The 14,741-nt window shown below is 65.2% G+C and overlaps 2 protein-coding genes across 4 annotated transcripts; both read left to right on the top strand.

The window, feature by feature from the left end:
- On the top strand, positions 74 to 2,830 carry TMEM88B (transmembrane protein 88B). The gene is made up of 2 exons (XM_003127505.3): positions 74 to 651; positions 1,728 to 2,830. The coding sequence occupies exons 1-2, from the start codon at positions 385 to 387 to the stop codon at positions 1,986 to 1,988; spliced, it is 528 nt and encodes a 175-aa protein (XP_003127553.1). The 5' UTR covers positions 74 to 384; the 3' UTR covers positions 1,989 to 2,830.
- VWA1 (von Willebrand factor A domain containing 1) lies at positions 8,727 to 13,828 on the top strand. 3 transcript variants are annotated; one of them, XM_005653353.3, is made up of 4 exons: positions 8,729 to 8,893; positions 9,953 to 10,510; positions 12,106 to 12,384; positions 12,469 to 13,828. In XM_005653353.3, the coding sequence occupies exons 1-4, from the start codon at positions 8,827 to 8,829 to the stop codon at positions 12,804 to 12,806; spliced, it is 1,242 nt and encodes a 413-aa protein (XP_005653410.1). In that variant the 5' UTR covers positions 8,729 to 8,826; the 3' UTR covers positions 12,807 to 13,828. The 3 variants fall into 3 exon arrangements, with proteins under 3 accessions (XP_003127549.1, XP_005653410.1, XP_013851065.1); XM_003127501.4 differs by having other exon boundaries at positions 8,727 to 8,893; positions 12,106 to 13,828; XM_013995611.2 differs by lacking the exon at positions 12,469 to 13,828 and having other exon boundaries at positions 8,733 to 8,893; positions 10,348 to 10,510; positions 12,106 to 12,240.

The following is a 14,741-nucleotide window of genomic DNA, read 5'->3' on the forward strand; positions in this document are numbered from 1 at the left end:
TGTGAGAGGGCGGGATGGGGAGGGAGGAGGGCCTGGCGCTGAGCGGTGCGGACAGGACAGCCTGGCAGGCGCTGACCAGAATGTGCGGGAGCTGGCTGGGGAGACTGGCCAGGGCCAGAGCTGTAGTAACCTGGCAGAGAGAGTCAGCCTGGCAGCGGAGGGACCTAAGGATCAGGTGTGGCCCTGGAGACTGATGGTCAGGGCTGGACCTACCTGGGCCAAGGTCCTGCTCTCCAGCTCTTCCACTATCTGGTTGCTGGGTGGAGGTCTGACCTGGGGACCTAGGGTGAAAAGGTTGCTAGTCTGACAGGGGGGCAGGGGCAGGGGGCAGTCATACCACGTGACCACTGCTGTGAGCCCACCAGGCCCACTGCCTAAGAGAGCATGAGTGAGCAGGAGAGGGAGACAGAGGAGGATGAGGGAGAGGGCACTTCAGACACAGCACCCATGCTGCCCGGAAGTCTTGCTGACCGCCAGACCTCTGCACGGATGTCCCCAGGGTGGGCCGCCCAAGGCCTAGGGACCCTGCTGCTGTCAGGCCGGGCCCTGGCAGGGCTCCTGCTCCACCTTCTGCTTCCTGCAACTGTGTTCCTGCTGGTGCTGCTGCCAGCAGCCACCATCGTCTACCTGGGATTCCTGTGCCACTCGAGGGTGAGCTGAGCCCTCCACGGGCGCAGGGGTGGGCACGGTCTGGGATCCTTGGGGGGAGCAGGTCCTGTGGAAGTTCAGGGCCTGGGGGGTGAAGGTGGATTTGCCCCCTTCCAGCATGGCCTCTTGTCCCCAGAGGCATGTGTGCCCCTCCCTGCAGAGCCCCTTCCTCTGCCAAGTGTCCCCCCCGCCGGCCACAGCAAAAGAAGGGCTTTTGTTTGTCCCCCAAGGGAACAGCTCTCTCCCCTCCCCTGAGGCTGCTCGGCCTTGTACCAGGGGCCGCCAGGGCCTGGACAGCTGGGCGGGGTGCGAAGAGGAGGAGGTTCCAGGAAGAGACGACAGGGATGTCGTCAGATTTAAGGAGTCTGAAGTCCCCACGCCCAGAGCCCCTGGCAGATGCCTCCTACCCTGGGCCGGCTTCCCGCCTGTGGAACGGGCTGCGGCTTAGGGATGGGGAGGGCACAGGCAGATGGGTCCCCGGGTCCCTCCTTCTGTAGGCAGAAGGTGGAGGAGGGGACCAAATGCGGAGCCACACACGAGAAGGTGGTGCCAGCTGGCAACACCCCCGGGAAGGGCCTTGAGGTCAGATGCCAACAGAGGGAAGGGCCGTCAGAGAGGAGAGAAGGGAGGAAGGCGCGGGTCAGGGAACCGCACAACTGTTCTTTGAGCCTCCCCTCCAGGAACTCCTCCTCCTGCCACTTACCACCTGGGTCTCCGATCGTCCATTCTAGGCTCAGAAAAGCCCGGCCCCGAGCTGGCCCCAGCCACCCGACTCCGCCAGAACTCAGGCCCCGCCCCGGGCCACCTGCTTCCAGGACCCACCCAATCCATCCGCCCAACTGCGGGCCCCGCCCCGGAGCTGAGGTCCCGCCCGCTCTGGGTCCGCGGGCGCCAGGCCCCGCCCTCTCCCGATCCACGTGTTCTCAGGCCCCGCCCAGGCTCCGTGTGCCCCCCCCCCCCCCCCCGCCAGCACTCCAACTGGAATGGAGGCTGAGCTCCCTCCCAGTCCCCTGGCTCCCAGGCCCCATCCCGGGATGGAGGCCCCACCAGCCCCGCCTGACGGTCCGCCTCGCCCTCAGGTCCACCCGGCGCCCCGCCCCGCGTGCCGTGCCCTGCTCTCGGACCGCGGATCGGCAGCGCTCATCGTATTGGGCTTCCTCTCGCTGCCTCCGCTGCTGGTGCTCGCCTCTGCCGCCCGCGCCCGCTTGGCCCGACGCCTCCGCGCGCTGCTGCCACCCCCAACTAGGGGTCCCAGACCCCGCGGTCATTCGGTGTCCAGCGACTGGGGATGCACGCGAAGCCATCCCAACGGGGAGGAGCAGCTCTGCGCCTGGGTGTGATCCCGGAGATCTCTCCAAATCCCGGAGGCCCCCGAACTGTCCCCGTGTGCCCCATCACGTGGCCCCAGGCTGGCGAACTTAGGGTCCAGGTCCTGGCCGGGCGCCGGAGCGCAGCCCAGCTTCCGTGCACAGCGCTCCCAGAGGCCGCGAGAGGGCACCGGACTCCCCCTGACCGGTCGGCCTTTCCCCTCCCTCACCCCGGCCCCGAAGTCCCCGCAGTTGCAGAGAAGCTGGGACGCCCCAGGGAGGAGGCAGCTGGCTCTCCGAGAAGGCGCGCGTGGCCAGACTCCTGAAAGGGCGGTTTTCTGACATCTGCCACTGAGGCTGCCCCGGGCCCCCGTCTGTGCACAAAGGGCAGTCCTTGCGTGCCCGCTGTCTAGTCCGTCAGCGGGCCTCCAGCGAGTCCCAGAAGTGATCGGAGTTGCCCGGGAGGCTTCCACACCCGTGGTTCCCCAAGTTCAGCGGCGGCCACAGCGCCGGGGCTTTCAGGGCTCAGGGCTTGCGTTTGGCGTAAAGGACACGTTTAGGATCTTTGCTGTCTTTCACGGTTTGTGCTTTCAGGCATCGTTCTGATTGTGGCTCTGCTCTTATTTCTCCCTTTGGTACCCGCTGTTTCCCGTTTCTGAGGATTCACATCGTTCCTCGGTCCTGGAAAATTCTCAAACATTTTTTTCTTCAATCCTGCCTCATTCACTGCACATACTCTTCCTTGGGGAACACCCATTACACGACTGCTTCCCATTTTCCTTTTACCTGTCATTGTCACTTCATTTCTCCTCTGTGTTTTCCACGGGGCCATGGGTGTGGCTGTGGCCAAATAAATAAATAATTCCGCTATCATATCTCAACGTGTCCTTCCTTCTGATTCCATTCTGATCATTTCATTGGTCTCTTGGAACGTGATCATTTTTTAGATTCCAGCTTTGATTTCTGGAACAGTTTACATGTACTCATTTTATTTTTATTTATTTTGTTTTCTAGGGCCGCACCCGAGGCACATGAAGGTTCCCAGGCTAGGGGTCAAATCGGAGCTACAGCTGCCGGCCTACACCACAGGCACAGTAACGCCAGATCCTTAACCCACTGAGTGAGGCCAGGGATCCAACCCGCATCCTCATGGATGCTAGTCGGATTCATTTCCGCTGTGCCACGCCAGGAACACCCGCATGTACTTACTTTAGAGTCCATACCTAACAACTCCAATTGCTTAGTTTACTTGGGGGTCAAAATATGTTACTTGTTGTTTCTGCTGACTCAGTAATAGGATATTGTTTCTTTTTTTTTCCTTTTTTTTTTTTTTTTTTTTTAAGGGCTGCACCTGCGGCATACGGAGGTTCCCAGACTAGGGGTCCAATCAGAGCTGTAGCCTGCGGCCTACACCACAGCCACAGCTTCGCAGGATCCGAGCCTCATCTGCAACCTACTCTACAGCTCATGGCAACGCGGGATCCTTAACCCACGGAGCGAGGCCAGGGATCGAACCTGCATCTTCATGGATCCTAGTCGGGTTCATTAACCACTGAGCCATGAAGGGAACCCCTAGAATATTGTTTCTTTGAATGTTTATTCCTGTGAAGTGTCAGCCTACACCAATGAAAATTCTGAGAACACATTCGTCCAAAGAGGGTACCCTGGTGACCCAGGTAGGGTCCTGGTGGGTAGCCCACTGCTCAAGCCACCCACTTGTGCCCCTGATACCGTGTGGCTCCCCATCCCTGTGCTGAGGAATTCTCTGCTTTCCCATTCATTTCCCTTCATCATCCTGGGTTTCTGTTCACTCTTCCATTTGTCCATGTGTGTACGCATTTTTAGTGTTTCATTTTGAGGGCATATCTCTTCCCTGTAAGCCCAGCAGTGTATTAAAAATGTGTTTGTAGAAGTTCCTGTCGTGGCTCAGTGGTTAAGGAATCCAACTAGGAACTGTGAGGTGGCGGATTCGACCCCTGACCTCGCTCCGTGGGTTAAGGATCTGGCGTTGCCGTGAGCTGCCGTGTGGGTCACAGACGTGGCTCGGATCCGGTGTTGCTGTGGCTCTGGTGTAGGCCGGTGGTTACAGCTGCGATTCGACCCTTAGCCTGGGAACCTTCAAATGCTGTGGGTGCAGCCCTAGAAAAAGACAAAAATATATATACATATGTTTGTTGTAATTCGTCCAGAGTCTAGTCACAGCTGAAAGGCCTTGTAAGGGGTCTCGCACACCATCTCGGCCGGCCGGGCTCCACCTGTGACCAATAGGTCAGAGCCCAGATGCGCCCAAGGTGTGGCGCCCAGGGCTCAGGCTGGAGCAGGCCCGGGCTGGGGCTGGCCCGGGTCCATCAGGAGTCCTTGGGGTTTTCCAACTGCCTGTAGCCAGTCAGACGGGAGCCTGGCTGCCTGCCCTGCGCCCAAGGATTGCTTCCCTGGGTCCGAGGCCGCCTTCCTTCCCCTCCTGCCTTGGCCTGGGCAAGCTCTGGCCGGGCGTCCAGAATGAGGACTCTCCTGAGGATCGGCCTGGCCCCGGAGTCATCAAAACAACAGCTGGGCTGCTGGGGGTGGGGAGGCCGAGGGGGAAGCTCCGTGGTGGAGCCTGCTGGTTCCTAAGGTGTGTCCCAGCTTCCCAGGCCCGCCCTGCCCACTCCCAAAAGGAACACGTGCGGGGAGCTGTGGAGGGTCTGCAGAGACCCCTGGGGTCTGCTTTGAGGGGTCCAGCTGTCAGGGAGGCTGGGCCAGGGGAGCAGAGGCCCTGGGCTACTGGCTGGGCCAGGAGGAAACCTTCACTTAAGACAACACAGTGTCTCCCCAGACGCCTCCCTGTGAGAGTGTGCCTGGCCTGGGGGGCCTCCGTTTGGGTAGACACATGCATGCCTGAGCCAGCCCTCACACCCCTGCCAGGCATGGCCCTGACCCCACAGGTGTAGAGTCTGGGCTTCGCACATTTCCCCGATCTGCCCAAGGCCATCTATTCATTCCCGAAGTATTTCCTGGCAGCTCAGGTGTCTGCAGGCACACCCTGAGCGGTGAGCAGCTAGGAGGGGGCCAGGAGAGTTGGCCCCTTCTGTCCCCACAGCTTACACCCCAGAGTGAGCCCTGCCCCCACCCAGGCATGGGGACCAGCAAGGGGCGCTGGGCAGAAACAGCTGTGACGGGTGGGCTGGGTCGGAACCAGAAGAACCTGGTGCTGGCTCCCCCTGCCCCCGCGCCTGGGGAGCCCCCCAGAGGTGTGGACACAGGGCTGTCCCTCCCTGCTGTCTTCTTCCCCGCTTGGGGCTGGGTCAGGGCCTAGTGCTCACCTCCCTGTTACAGAAGGTTCCAGCGCAGAGGACAAAACTAGGGAGGGTCCCACCTGGGGAAGGGCACAGGCTGAAAACCCAGGAGGACCTGGACACCTGCCTGCCTTTCTTCCTGCCAGCCCTGCCCACTGAGCCCCACCTCTGATGGTGACTACCCCTCATCCTGCCCAGGGCCCTGGCCTCCCGGAAGCCGCTGCTGCCCCTTGCCCTTTTCCCTCCCATGGCTCCTTACTGCTCTCACAGACCCCAGACTCCTGCCCACCTGGCCATGGGGAGAACAAGCAGACATACATCTTTGCAAGCTGGCCCCCACCCGGCCCCCGGGGCCCCGTCCGGCTTGGCAGGGCCGGGAGGACCAGGGCTCTGCCCAGTGCCCGCGTGTCCCCAGGGCAGAATCTGTCATGTAGCTGGGCCCAGCACGGAGATGATGAGTGAATGCAGAGAAAGTGGCGCCCACCCTGTGCCCAGGCTGCCCACCCCTTCAGCCAGCATCCCTGCCACCCTGGCTGTGGCCAGCAGGAGGACTGGGGAGGGGTCAGATCTGGGGCCACAAGGGGCAGGTCTGGACTCCAAGGGAGTGAGACGATGGGACCCTCAGACCCCCCCCCCAGGATTGGCCCTCAGGCCCTGGCATGTCCCCGGCCACAACCAGGCAGGTGGAGTCTAGAGGCACGTGGGGTGGGGGAGCTGGGTGGGAGGGGTCGGGGCCTCTCTGCCCTGCTGCTCACAACCACAGCCTTCCTCCACCCCACTTACTGTTGTGGGGTCTAGTCAGGGGGCCTCAGGTCACACCCTCCAGGCCCACAGCAGCTACCCCACTTTTGGCTTCTCTGTCCCTTGGCATGTTTGTGGGTGCAAGTGTAAGACACGAGTGACATGAGAAAACAGAGCCCAGGCATCCCACGGGGTGGGCTCGGGGCCAGCTGCTCTGCCCCTCAGGCCCGGCAGAGCGCCCTCAGCTGGGGTCGGGGGTGGGGTCGGAGGCCCCGGGAGCTGCCCTTCTCCCTGGGGTCAACATGACCACAGTAAGCTGGGGACAAAAGGCCCTTCTTCTCTGCAGAAGCCTGGGGGTGCGGAGGAGGGCGCGTTCCCGCGAACCCGCTGGGGCCAGGGGCAGTGCCTTGGAGAGCAATGTCCCTGGGTCTTGGGGAACCCCGTCCCCCGGCCTGTGGACTGACAGACAGGGTGGGCCAGCTCCAGAAATGATGCCTGCGGACTCCTGGACCAGACTGAGGCCGTGGGCAGGGCTGCCTCAAGCACACGGGCTGCTCCTTCCTCCTGGACCCCAGGACACCAGGGCCAGGCGGTGGGGGTGGCAGTGGGGGGCGCTGAGCCCAGGGGAGGGAGAGGGCTGGGGCCAGGGCTGTTGTGTCCTGGCGGCCTCTGAACGTTTCTCCCCCATCCCCCACTCCACCCCCGTCAGAGAGGAGGTTTCCGGGCCATTATATTTGTGCTTCCTCTGGCGTCTGCCTCAAGCCCAGCCCTGGCCCTGACTACTACACCCCTGGCTGACCCCCATGTTCCCTGGGGACCCTCCATCTATCTGCCCATGTCCTTCCTCGGGGGCGAGTGAGACTCGCCATGATGCTGGCAGTAGGGCTGAGGTGGCCAGCTGAGCCACAGGGCAGATCTGAGACCTGGGGGAGCAGAGCTGAGTGGCTGGGGGTGGGCTGATCTCCTGGGGGTCAGGCCAGAGCTCAGCACGAACATCAGGAGTGACTCTGGGCAGGGGTGCCTCAGTCAAGGCTGGTGGCCGAGCTCAGCCCAGGCTGGGCAGAGACCCTGGCTGAGCATTCCCAAGGCTGGGCCCCCAGTCCTTTGTCCCTCTGAGGGAGAGGCTGGAGGACGCCTGCTTCCTCGAGGGCTTGCGTCATGGCCAAGAAGAGCCGCTCAGTTTTTCCAGAAGGGACGGAAACTTCCCCGTCAGCCCAGCAGGACAGCCAAGGTGTGACTGTGGGCCCACGGCTGGGCAGGTGTGGGGACGCCACCGGGCCAATCCGGCACGGCCCCCTCCTGCTAGAGGTGGCCGGTGAGCCAAGCCGCATCTGCAGCGATTCCCTGGGCCCCACGACTGGGCCCCACGACTGGGCCCCCAGGTCTCCTGCAGCTGCCTTTGCTCACAGCCTCATCTCCGCAGCAGCCTCGTGCACTGGAGGGCTGGGGGCCAGGTGTGGTCCCTCTGGGGGACCCCGAACTTTGGGGGGTTCAAGCCCATTGCCACCTTCTGGGGCCCACGCAGAAGCACCAGGCAGTTTCTGGTCCCAGAAATGGAGGTCTGTGGAGCTGAGCCAGCACCGCCACTGCCAAGATTCCCGGCAAGGGGGTGGGGGCAGCGGGGACACAGTTCTCGCTTGTTCCTGCGGCAGCTCCTCAGCGCGGCCGAGCCGCTTCCTTTTTTAGGCAAAGTCAGAGCTCTAGCGTGTCTCACAGCCGGCGTCTCACCTGCCAGAAGGGGAGGAAGGAAAACCACTGAGTCCCATCCGTCCTCCCCGCTGAGCATCCTCCGCTCCGGAGGAGGGAAGGGAGGGGACATCCTGGCTCAGAGGGCCCCGCCATCTCACCGTGGGGAACCCATGTCCCCCCAGCTCCGCAGGGAGGAGTGGCTGGGAAAGGGCGAGGGGCGGGGGAGCATGTCCGGAGCGAGGCGGGCGGGGCTCTCCCGGACCTCAGCTCCGCCTCACCTACGGAAGAGGAATCTGCCCTGGGGGCCTGAGTGTCTCCCTGGACGTCCCCTGCAGGCAGCCACCTCGGGTCTGGTCTAGCCACAACCCCAGATGCAAGGCTCCCTGGCTCACAGCGAGTCCCTCAGAGGGCTTCTCCGGGGCGCCGCTGGGGATCTGTGGTCAGTCCTGGAGTCTGACGTCAGCTGGGCCCTGGGCCCCTCATCGGTGGTAGGCCCAGTATGGTCCCTGTGGACATGGCCTAAAACAGCCACCCTCAGCCCCCAGGCCTCGTCCTCCAAGAAGCTCCCCTTTAATGTCTCAAGCGTCTTTCCCTCCCGATGAAAAGCGTCCTAAGTTCGGCCCTTTTGATCTCCGCTGGTCATTCCTTGGAGAAACACGTCCCAGTTCTGCGGCCGGGGCCTGGGCCTGTCCGGTGATGGCATTACCGACGCATCTCATACCCTCTGGGGCTCTCGTGGGCCTGGGCTTCGGGGACTCCCGGCACTGCAGAGACAAGGGCAGTGGGCCTGGGGATGACCCCGCTCGGTGGCTCCCAGCTCGGCTTCCGGCTGGGGGCCAGGGGCAAGCTGGATTCCGAGGCCTTACGGCCATTAACAAGACGCTCGTGTCTGTGTGGGTGCATGCCACGCGTGTGTGCCTTCGTGCCATCCCAGCGAGTGCTGCGTGTGGCTGCGCGCCTGGGCCCTGCGTGAGCGCGCCTCCCCGAGCCTGTGCGCCTCCGCACGCGGGACAGTGCGCGCCCCGCCGGGGCGGGGCCTCGGGACTGTGATGGGCGGGGCCTCCCGGGGGCGGGGCTCGGATCCGGCCCGCGCGGCCGCGCGCCCCGCAGCTCAGGAGCGAGCGAGCGGCGAGCGGAGGCAGAGTGCAGCCCTCCCGTCGCGCGCGATGCTGCCCTGGACGGTGCTCGGCCTGGCCCTAAGCCTGCGGCTGGCGCGGAGCGGAGCGGAGCGTGGTGAGTGTGGCGGGCGGCCGGGCCGGGCTCGGCTCCCGTGCCCCTCCAGCCCCCACTGTCCCCCTGGAACCACGTCCTGCTCCCGCGGCTGCGGGGCGGGGACGGCTGGCAGGGCACCCCACCCACCTGGGACGCGCCCCCCTCCCGCCCCCAGCAACTCCGCGGGCTCTCGGGGCCGGACGGGGTTGGGGGGAGGTGTGTCGGGAGGCTTGTCTCTGCCTCAGTTTCCCTCTCCTTGGATTGACCCTTGGTGGAGGGATGGTAGGAAGGTTGGTGTGGCCCTAGTGGGTTGGGGGAAACTGAGGCGAACGGCCCCGGAGCAGAAGCGAGGCCCCCGTCTACCCATGGGGCAGTGCTGAGAGGGCCCATCTGCCCGCCCACCAGCGGTGCCCGAGGAAGGGGTAGACCCAGCCCTTAACTTGCTTCCTGGGACCAGATGGACCAGAGAGGAGGGGGGCCAGGGGAGGGGTGACATCATCTGTAAGTGGGGTGACACTCTAACCCGGCCATCCAGGCCGTGGGAGGGGCTGCAGTCGGGCCCCCATCCCTCCACCACTGTCCACAGCCGCCCCAGCGGCTTTGGGCCCCCACCCCCTCCTCCCACCGCTCGCCCTACCTGAGGCTGAGTTGTGTAGGCTGCTTCTCTGGAAGCTGGGCCTGAGGGAGCAGCCTTGGTGGGTGGCCCAGAAGCATCCACCCATCAAGCCAGGGGGCTGGGCCAGGACCCTTGGCTCCAGCCGGTGCAGAGTCTGCTGAAGACGGGGCAGGTGTGGGGGCACCCCTTCGCAGAGGAGACGCGAGTCCAGAGGGTGCCCCAGATATGAGGCCAGGGTGCAGAGCTGGAACTGCTGAGAGTGTGAGCCCCCTGCTGGCTAAGGACCCCCCCCACCCCGCTGAGGTGCCGACCCACGACTTTGGGGTGTGACTGAGAGGCTTTCAGTGCTTCCTTGGGTAAAGGCAAGTGCCAGCTTCGGGAAAGCTTAGGCCCTGGGGGTTGTGCCCTGGGTGTGAGGCTGTCTGGGGGCCACCACCTGGGGCTAACCCTCCCCTCTCCCCCAGGCCCCCCGACATCCGCCCCCCAGGGGGACCTGCTGTTTCTGTTGGACAGCTCGGCCAGCGTGTCTCATTATGAGTTTTCCCGAGTTCGGGAGTTTTTGGGGCGGCTGGCGGCCCTGTTGCCCCTGGGCCCTGGGGCCCTGCGTGCCAGCCTGGTGCATGTGGGCAGCCGGCCACACACCGAGTTCCCCTTCGGCCAGCACAGCTCCGGCTCGGCCGTCCAGGATGCCATACGCGCTGCAGTCCAGCGCATGGGTGACACCAACACTGGCCTGGCGCTGGCATACGCCAAGGAGCAGCTGTTTGCCAAGGAGGCGGGGGCCCGGCCAGGGGTGCCCAAGGTGCTGGTGTGGGTGACAGACGGCGGCTCCAGCGACCCCGTGGGGCCCCCCATGCAGGAGCTGAAGGACCTGGGCGCCACTGTCTTCATCGTCAGCACCGGCCGCGGCAACCTCCTGGAGCTGTCGGCCGCCGCCTCGGCCCCCGCCGAGAAGCACCTGCACTTCGTGGACGTGGATGACCTGCACATTATCACCCCCAAGCTGAGGGCCTCCATTCTCGGTAGGTGGGAGGGGCAGGGCCTGGGGGCACCCAGCTGGCATCAGGAAGAGGGCCGGGCGAGACCTGAGGCACTCGCAGGCCTGGCGCTCTCTGGGGGCGCAGGGGGAGGTGGCACACAGGTCTTCTCTGGGACGGGCTCCAGCGCTTCACCTGTGGCTCCACTCCCGGGGCTGCGGCGGGACCGAGGGCCAGGTCTGAGCAGACACTCCTGCCGACAGGCCTGGCCTGTGACCGGAAGGCCGTGGAGTGGGGGGCTGGGTGTGGGCCTTGGGGCTGCATCTGGTGGGATGTGGCCAAGTGGAGAGAAAGAGGAAGGAGATTCCAGGCCTGAGGACTCTGCCACTCACGCCCCTCTCTGTGTGCCAGGCCCACCGTGCCTGGCGGGGGTGGGCCAGGGCTGGAGGGCCCAGCTGGCTCCCACAGGGCTAGGGCCCTGCATCCCCCAGGGCAGGGCCAGGACAGCCACTGAGGGCTGTGAGCCAGATTGCTGGAAAGGAGGCCAGCTGCAGAGGCCAGTAGCTCCCCACCACACCGACTTTCTTCCGGAACCCCCTGACCCGGCTAATCCCGTGGGAGGAAGGGCTGGAGTTGAAGGGCCTGGTCACTGGCAGGGTTTGCTGCAGCCACTGAGAAATTCCAGCCTCCCCGAGACTCTTCCTGAGTCCCTGCCTATGGGGTAATCATGCACCTGAGACCAGAAGGGATTGGATTGTGGGTTGGAGGTGGGTAGAGGGTCCTTCTGAAGATTTACTCCAGGACACCTGGCCCCTGAGTCAACCATCATGGCTGAGCCGGGAGGGGGCAGCGGAAGAGAGGGCAAACAGCCGGACAGGAAAACCAAGACTGCGAGGCAGTGAGGCGAGGGGTGGTGGTGCTCCTGGGATGGGGGGGCAGGTCCAAGTGTGGAGGATGGGCGAGGTGAGTGCCATCCTGGCGGCTCCCGAAGGTGAAGTTGGGTCCTGCCAGCATTAACCCTGCCCGGACATCTCTCAGCCTTACCCACCTGCCCCATCACTCAGATGGGCCCCTGTGGCTCGGCATCCAGGCTCAGGAGTAACCGACATTTGGAGGTCCCACCCTGGAGTCCCCCTGTCCCACTCTCCTGGGGACTTGAGGCAGGGAGCTCCCCAGGTCCAGCTGTTCCTGGGTTTGTCACATCTCTGCTGCCCTCAGGCCTCTCTCCAGGGGCCTCCCATCTCCTGGCTGGACTGTGGGCTCCCTTTTCCTTGACTCTGCAGAGCTGAGTGGACCCCAGACCCTGTGCTGGCCACTAAGGCTGGGCATGGTCCTCTGTGCTCAGACATCACCCCGGACCCCTTTCACCTTTTGAAGGGCCCTTGTCCAGGCCGCTGGACTGGGTGGGAGCCGGGAGGGAAGCCCCTGCTGGGGCCAAAGAGGAGGGCTGGCTGCACTCACCTCCTTCCTTCTGCCCCCTCACGGTTGGTTTTGAGGATCCTTAGCATCTGGTGTGGGCGCAGACGCGACCGAGGCTGGCCAGGCTCCCCCACGCTCCTGATCCCCGCATCTGGGAGTCCCCCGAGGCGGACCTCCGTTCTCTGACCCTCCGCACTACCCCCCCCCACCCCTGCCCGCAGACGCGATGTGGCCGCAGCAGCTCCGGGCCTCTGAGATCACGTCCAGCGGCTTCCGTCTGGCCTGGCCGCCCCTACTGACCACCGACTCCGGCTACTACGTGCTGGAGCTGGCCCCCAGCGCCGAGCCGAGGACCGCGCGCCGCCAGCAGCTGCCAGGGAACGCCACGGGCTGGACCTGGGCCGGCCTCGACCCTGACACGGACTACGACGTGGCGCTGCTGCCGGAGTCCAACGTGCGGCTCTTGGGGCCCCAGCGCCTGCGGGTGCGCACGCTGCCAGGTCAGGCGGGGCGCCGGGGGCGTGGGCCCGGGAGGGCGGCGGGCGCTGCCCGCTCCTGCTCGCTCACGGGCGCTTCCCCCGCAGAGGAGACCGGGCCGGAGCGCATCGTCGTCTCGCACGCCAGGCCACGCAGTCTGCGCGTGAGCTGGGCCCCGGCGCTGGGTCCGGCCGCCGCGCTTGGCTACCACGTGCAGGTCGGGCCCCTGCTGGGCGGCGCGGCGCAGCGCGTGGAGGTGCCCGCGGGCCGCAACAGCACCACGCTGCAGGGCCTGGCTCCCGGCACCGCCTACCTGGTGACCGTGACGGCCGCCTTCCGCTCGGGCCGCGAGAGGGCGCTGTCGGCCAAGGCCTGCACGCCCGAGGGCGAGCGCAGCCGCGCCCCGCGCCCCCCGCCGCCGGGGGCCGGGGGCCGGGAGCCGTGAGCCTGCCGCGCCCGCGCACCCGAGGGCCCCCTTCTCCCGAGCCCGGTGGGGGAGGCGCCCGCCGCCGAAACCGCAGACTTGGGATGCTGGCCGGCCTTTGGCCCACGGGACCCCCGCGGCAGGTGGGCGCCCTGCTCCAGCGTCTGCCCTCGCCTGATTGTCCGCTGCCGCTCAGGCGGCAGCGCGTGTCGTCGCGACCCCCATCCCCTGCCTGGCCCGGAGCGGGGCTCTCGGTGGCGTCCTTTGAGCAGGATTTAGCGGGGAAATGGACAAGGAGTCAGGGGCCCGATGAGCACTCGGACCCTGGAGGGCTCTGGGCCCAGGGCTGCAGGGCCTCTGGGCAGCCCGGCCTCCCACTTGTGTTAAGGGCCAGAGCCTCTGGTGGCAAAGGCTAGCATCCGTTTGAGGGAGTGTGGTCTAGGTGGCAGCTCTGAGTCCCCATGGGCCACTCAGGTCCTGGATGTTGATAGGTGGATGGGGGAGGGAAGGAGCTGGCTCTGGTCAGGTCCCCACGGCCTCTTGGAGGGGACAGGGTCTGGAAAGGGGAGGGAGGAGCGAGGGCAGTGGGCAGCAGCCAGGTGGGCCGCAGAGGCTGTCTTCGCCAGGACGCGCAGGTGGCGTGGGGCAGTGCTTGCCGGGAAGTGGCCCTGCCTTCCTAGCCCAGATGGCCACTGGGACACAGAGGGCACCTTTGGGGAGGACTCTGGAGATCGGAAGGCGTGAAGGCCAGCACTCGCAGGGAGCCGTCCCCGCTTCTGAGTGGAGAGCTTCTGTGGTGGGGACAGTGACCAACAGGGTTCCCCTGGGGGCTGCACCCTGGCGCGTCTCTGCAGCGTCTCCTGATCCCAGCTCCTGTCCCTCGTCACCATCCGGGGGCCACTAGACAAGCCCAAGGACAGGCAGCATTGCTCCCCCTCAGGTCCGCCAGGCGCCTCCTCTGCCTGCACTGAGCGCTCACCGTGCCCCTTCCTACTAACACCCACTGACCACACAGTAAATCGGATGTAAACAGCGCTGCCGTCTCCCGAGTGGTTGCTCCTTGTTTAAAACACGCCAGACCCGTAAACGGTTGCAAGCGGAAGAAAAAAAGGTCTTGGGTAGGGACCTAGGGCACCCCGCTGGCGCTAGGGAAGTGGAGGGGGAGCCTCCCAGCGCTTGCACTCAGGCCCCTGTACCTCCCCGTGGCCACTCCGTGCATCTCCCCTTCAGAGAGCCCAGGCCCGTTTCAGTGGGCCTTACTGGGACCAGGGACAGCAGGCCCTCTGCAGGGCTGTCCCTTGTCTGCTGGCACAGGACACCCTCAGTGGCCTTTGATTCCGTGGGGCTGGGGGCAGGCTTCAAGTGAGCACCCGCCTCTGAGCATCATGTGGCCCCTGCCCAGGCACCCAAGGCCTGCACCGCCCCTAGTTTAGTGTGCCTTGGGGCTCCGTGGGGGCAGGCTGTACGTGAGCCCGGGACGCCCACCCTGCCTGTGTGAGCAGAGTGGGAACAGGGGGAAGGTGGTGAGTCAGACCCTGAGGGCAGATGGAAGCGCCTGGCCAGGCCAGATTTGGTGGGGGGCGCTGCCAGGGGGTGTTCTTTCTCCCCCATGTCCCTTGACTCCCTGGAGGCAGACCCAGGAAAGCCTAGGACTGGAGCCTGTGGGCCACTGCTTACACCCTGGCCCTGTCCCAAGGCTGGGCAGTGAGGACAGCGGGGACCCAGGGTCCCAGACAGCACTGACCAGGGAGGGGACCCTCTCGGTCCCAGGGGCAGATTCCCCTCACAGAGGCCTGCGTCCCCCACGCGGGTCCCCTGGGTGCTCTCGGGTCCAGGCCCACTGGCCAGCCGGAGAGGCCCCTGTCTGTGCTGAGCCCCGGGCTGGAGGGTCATTTCCTCCGCTTGGTTGGTCACACAGGACAAGTGCGTGATGAGCCCCTCCCCCAGACCCTGCCT

The sequence above is a fragment of the Sus scrofa genome, chromosome 6, assembly GCF_000003025.6.
Source record: "Sus scrofa isolate TJ Tabasco breed Duroc chromosome 6, Sscrofa11.1, whole genome shotgun sequence".
Classification (NCBI taxonomy): Eukaryota; Metazoa; Chordata; class Mammalia; order Artiodactyla; family Suidae; genus Sus; species Sus scrofa.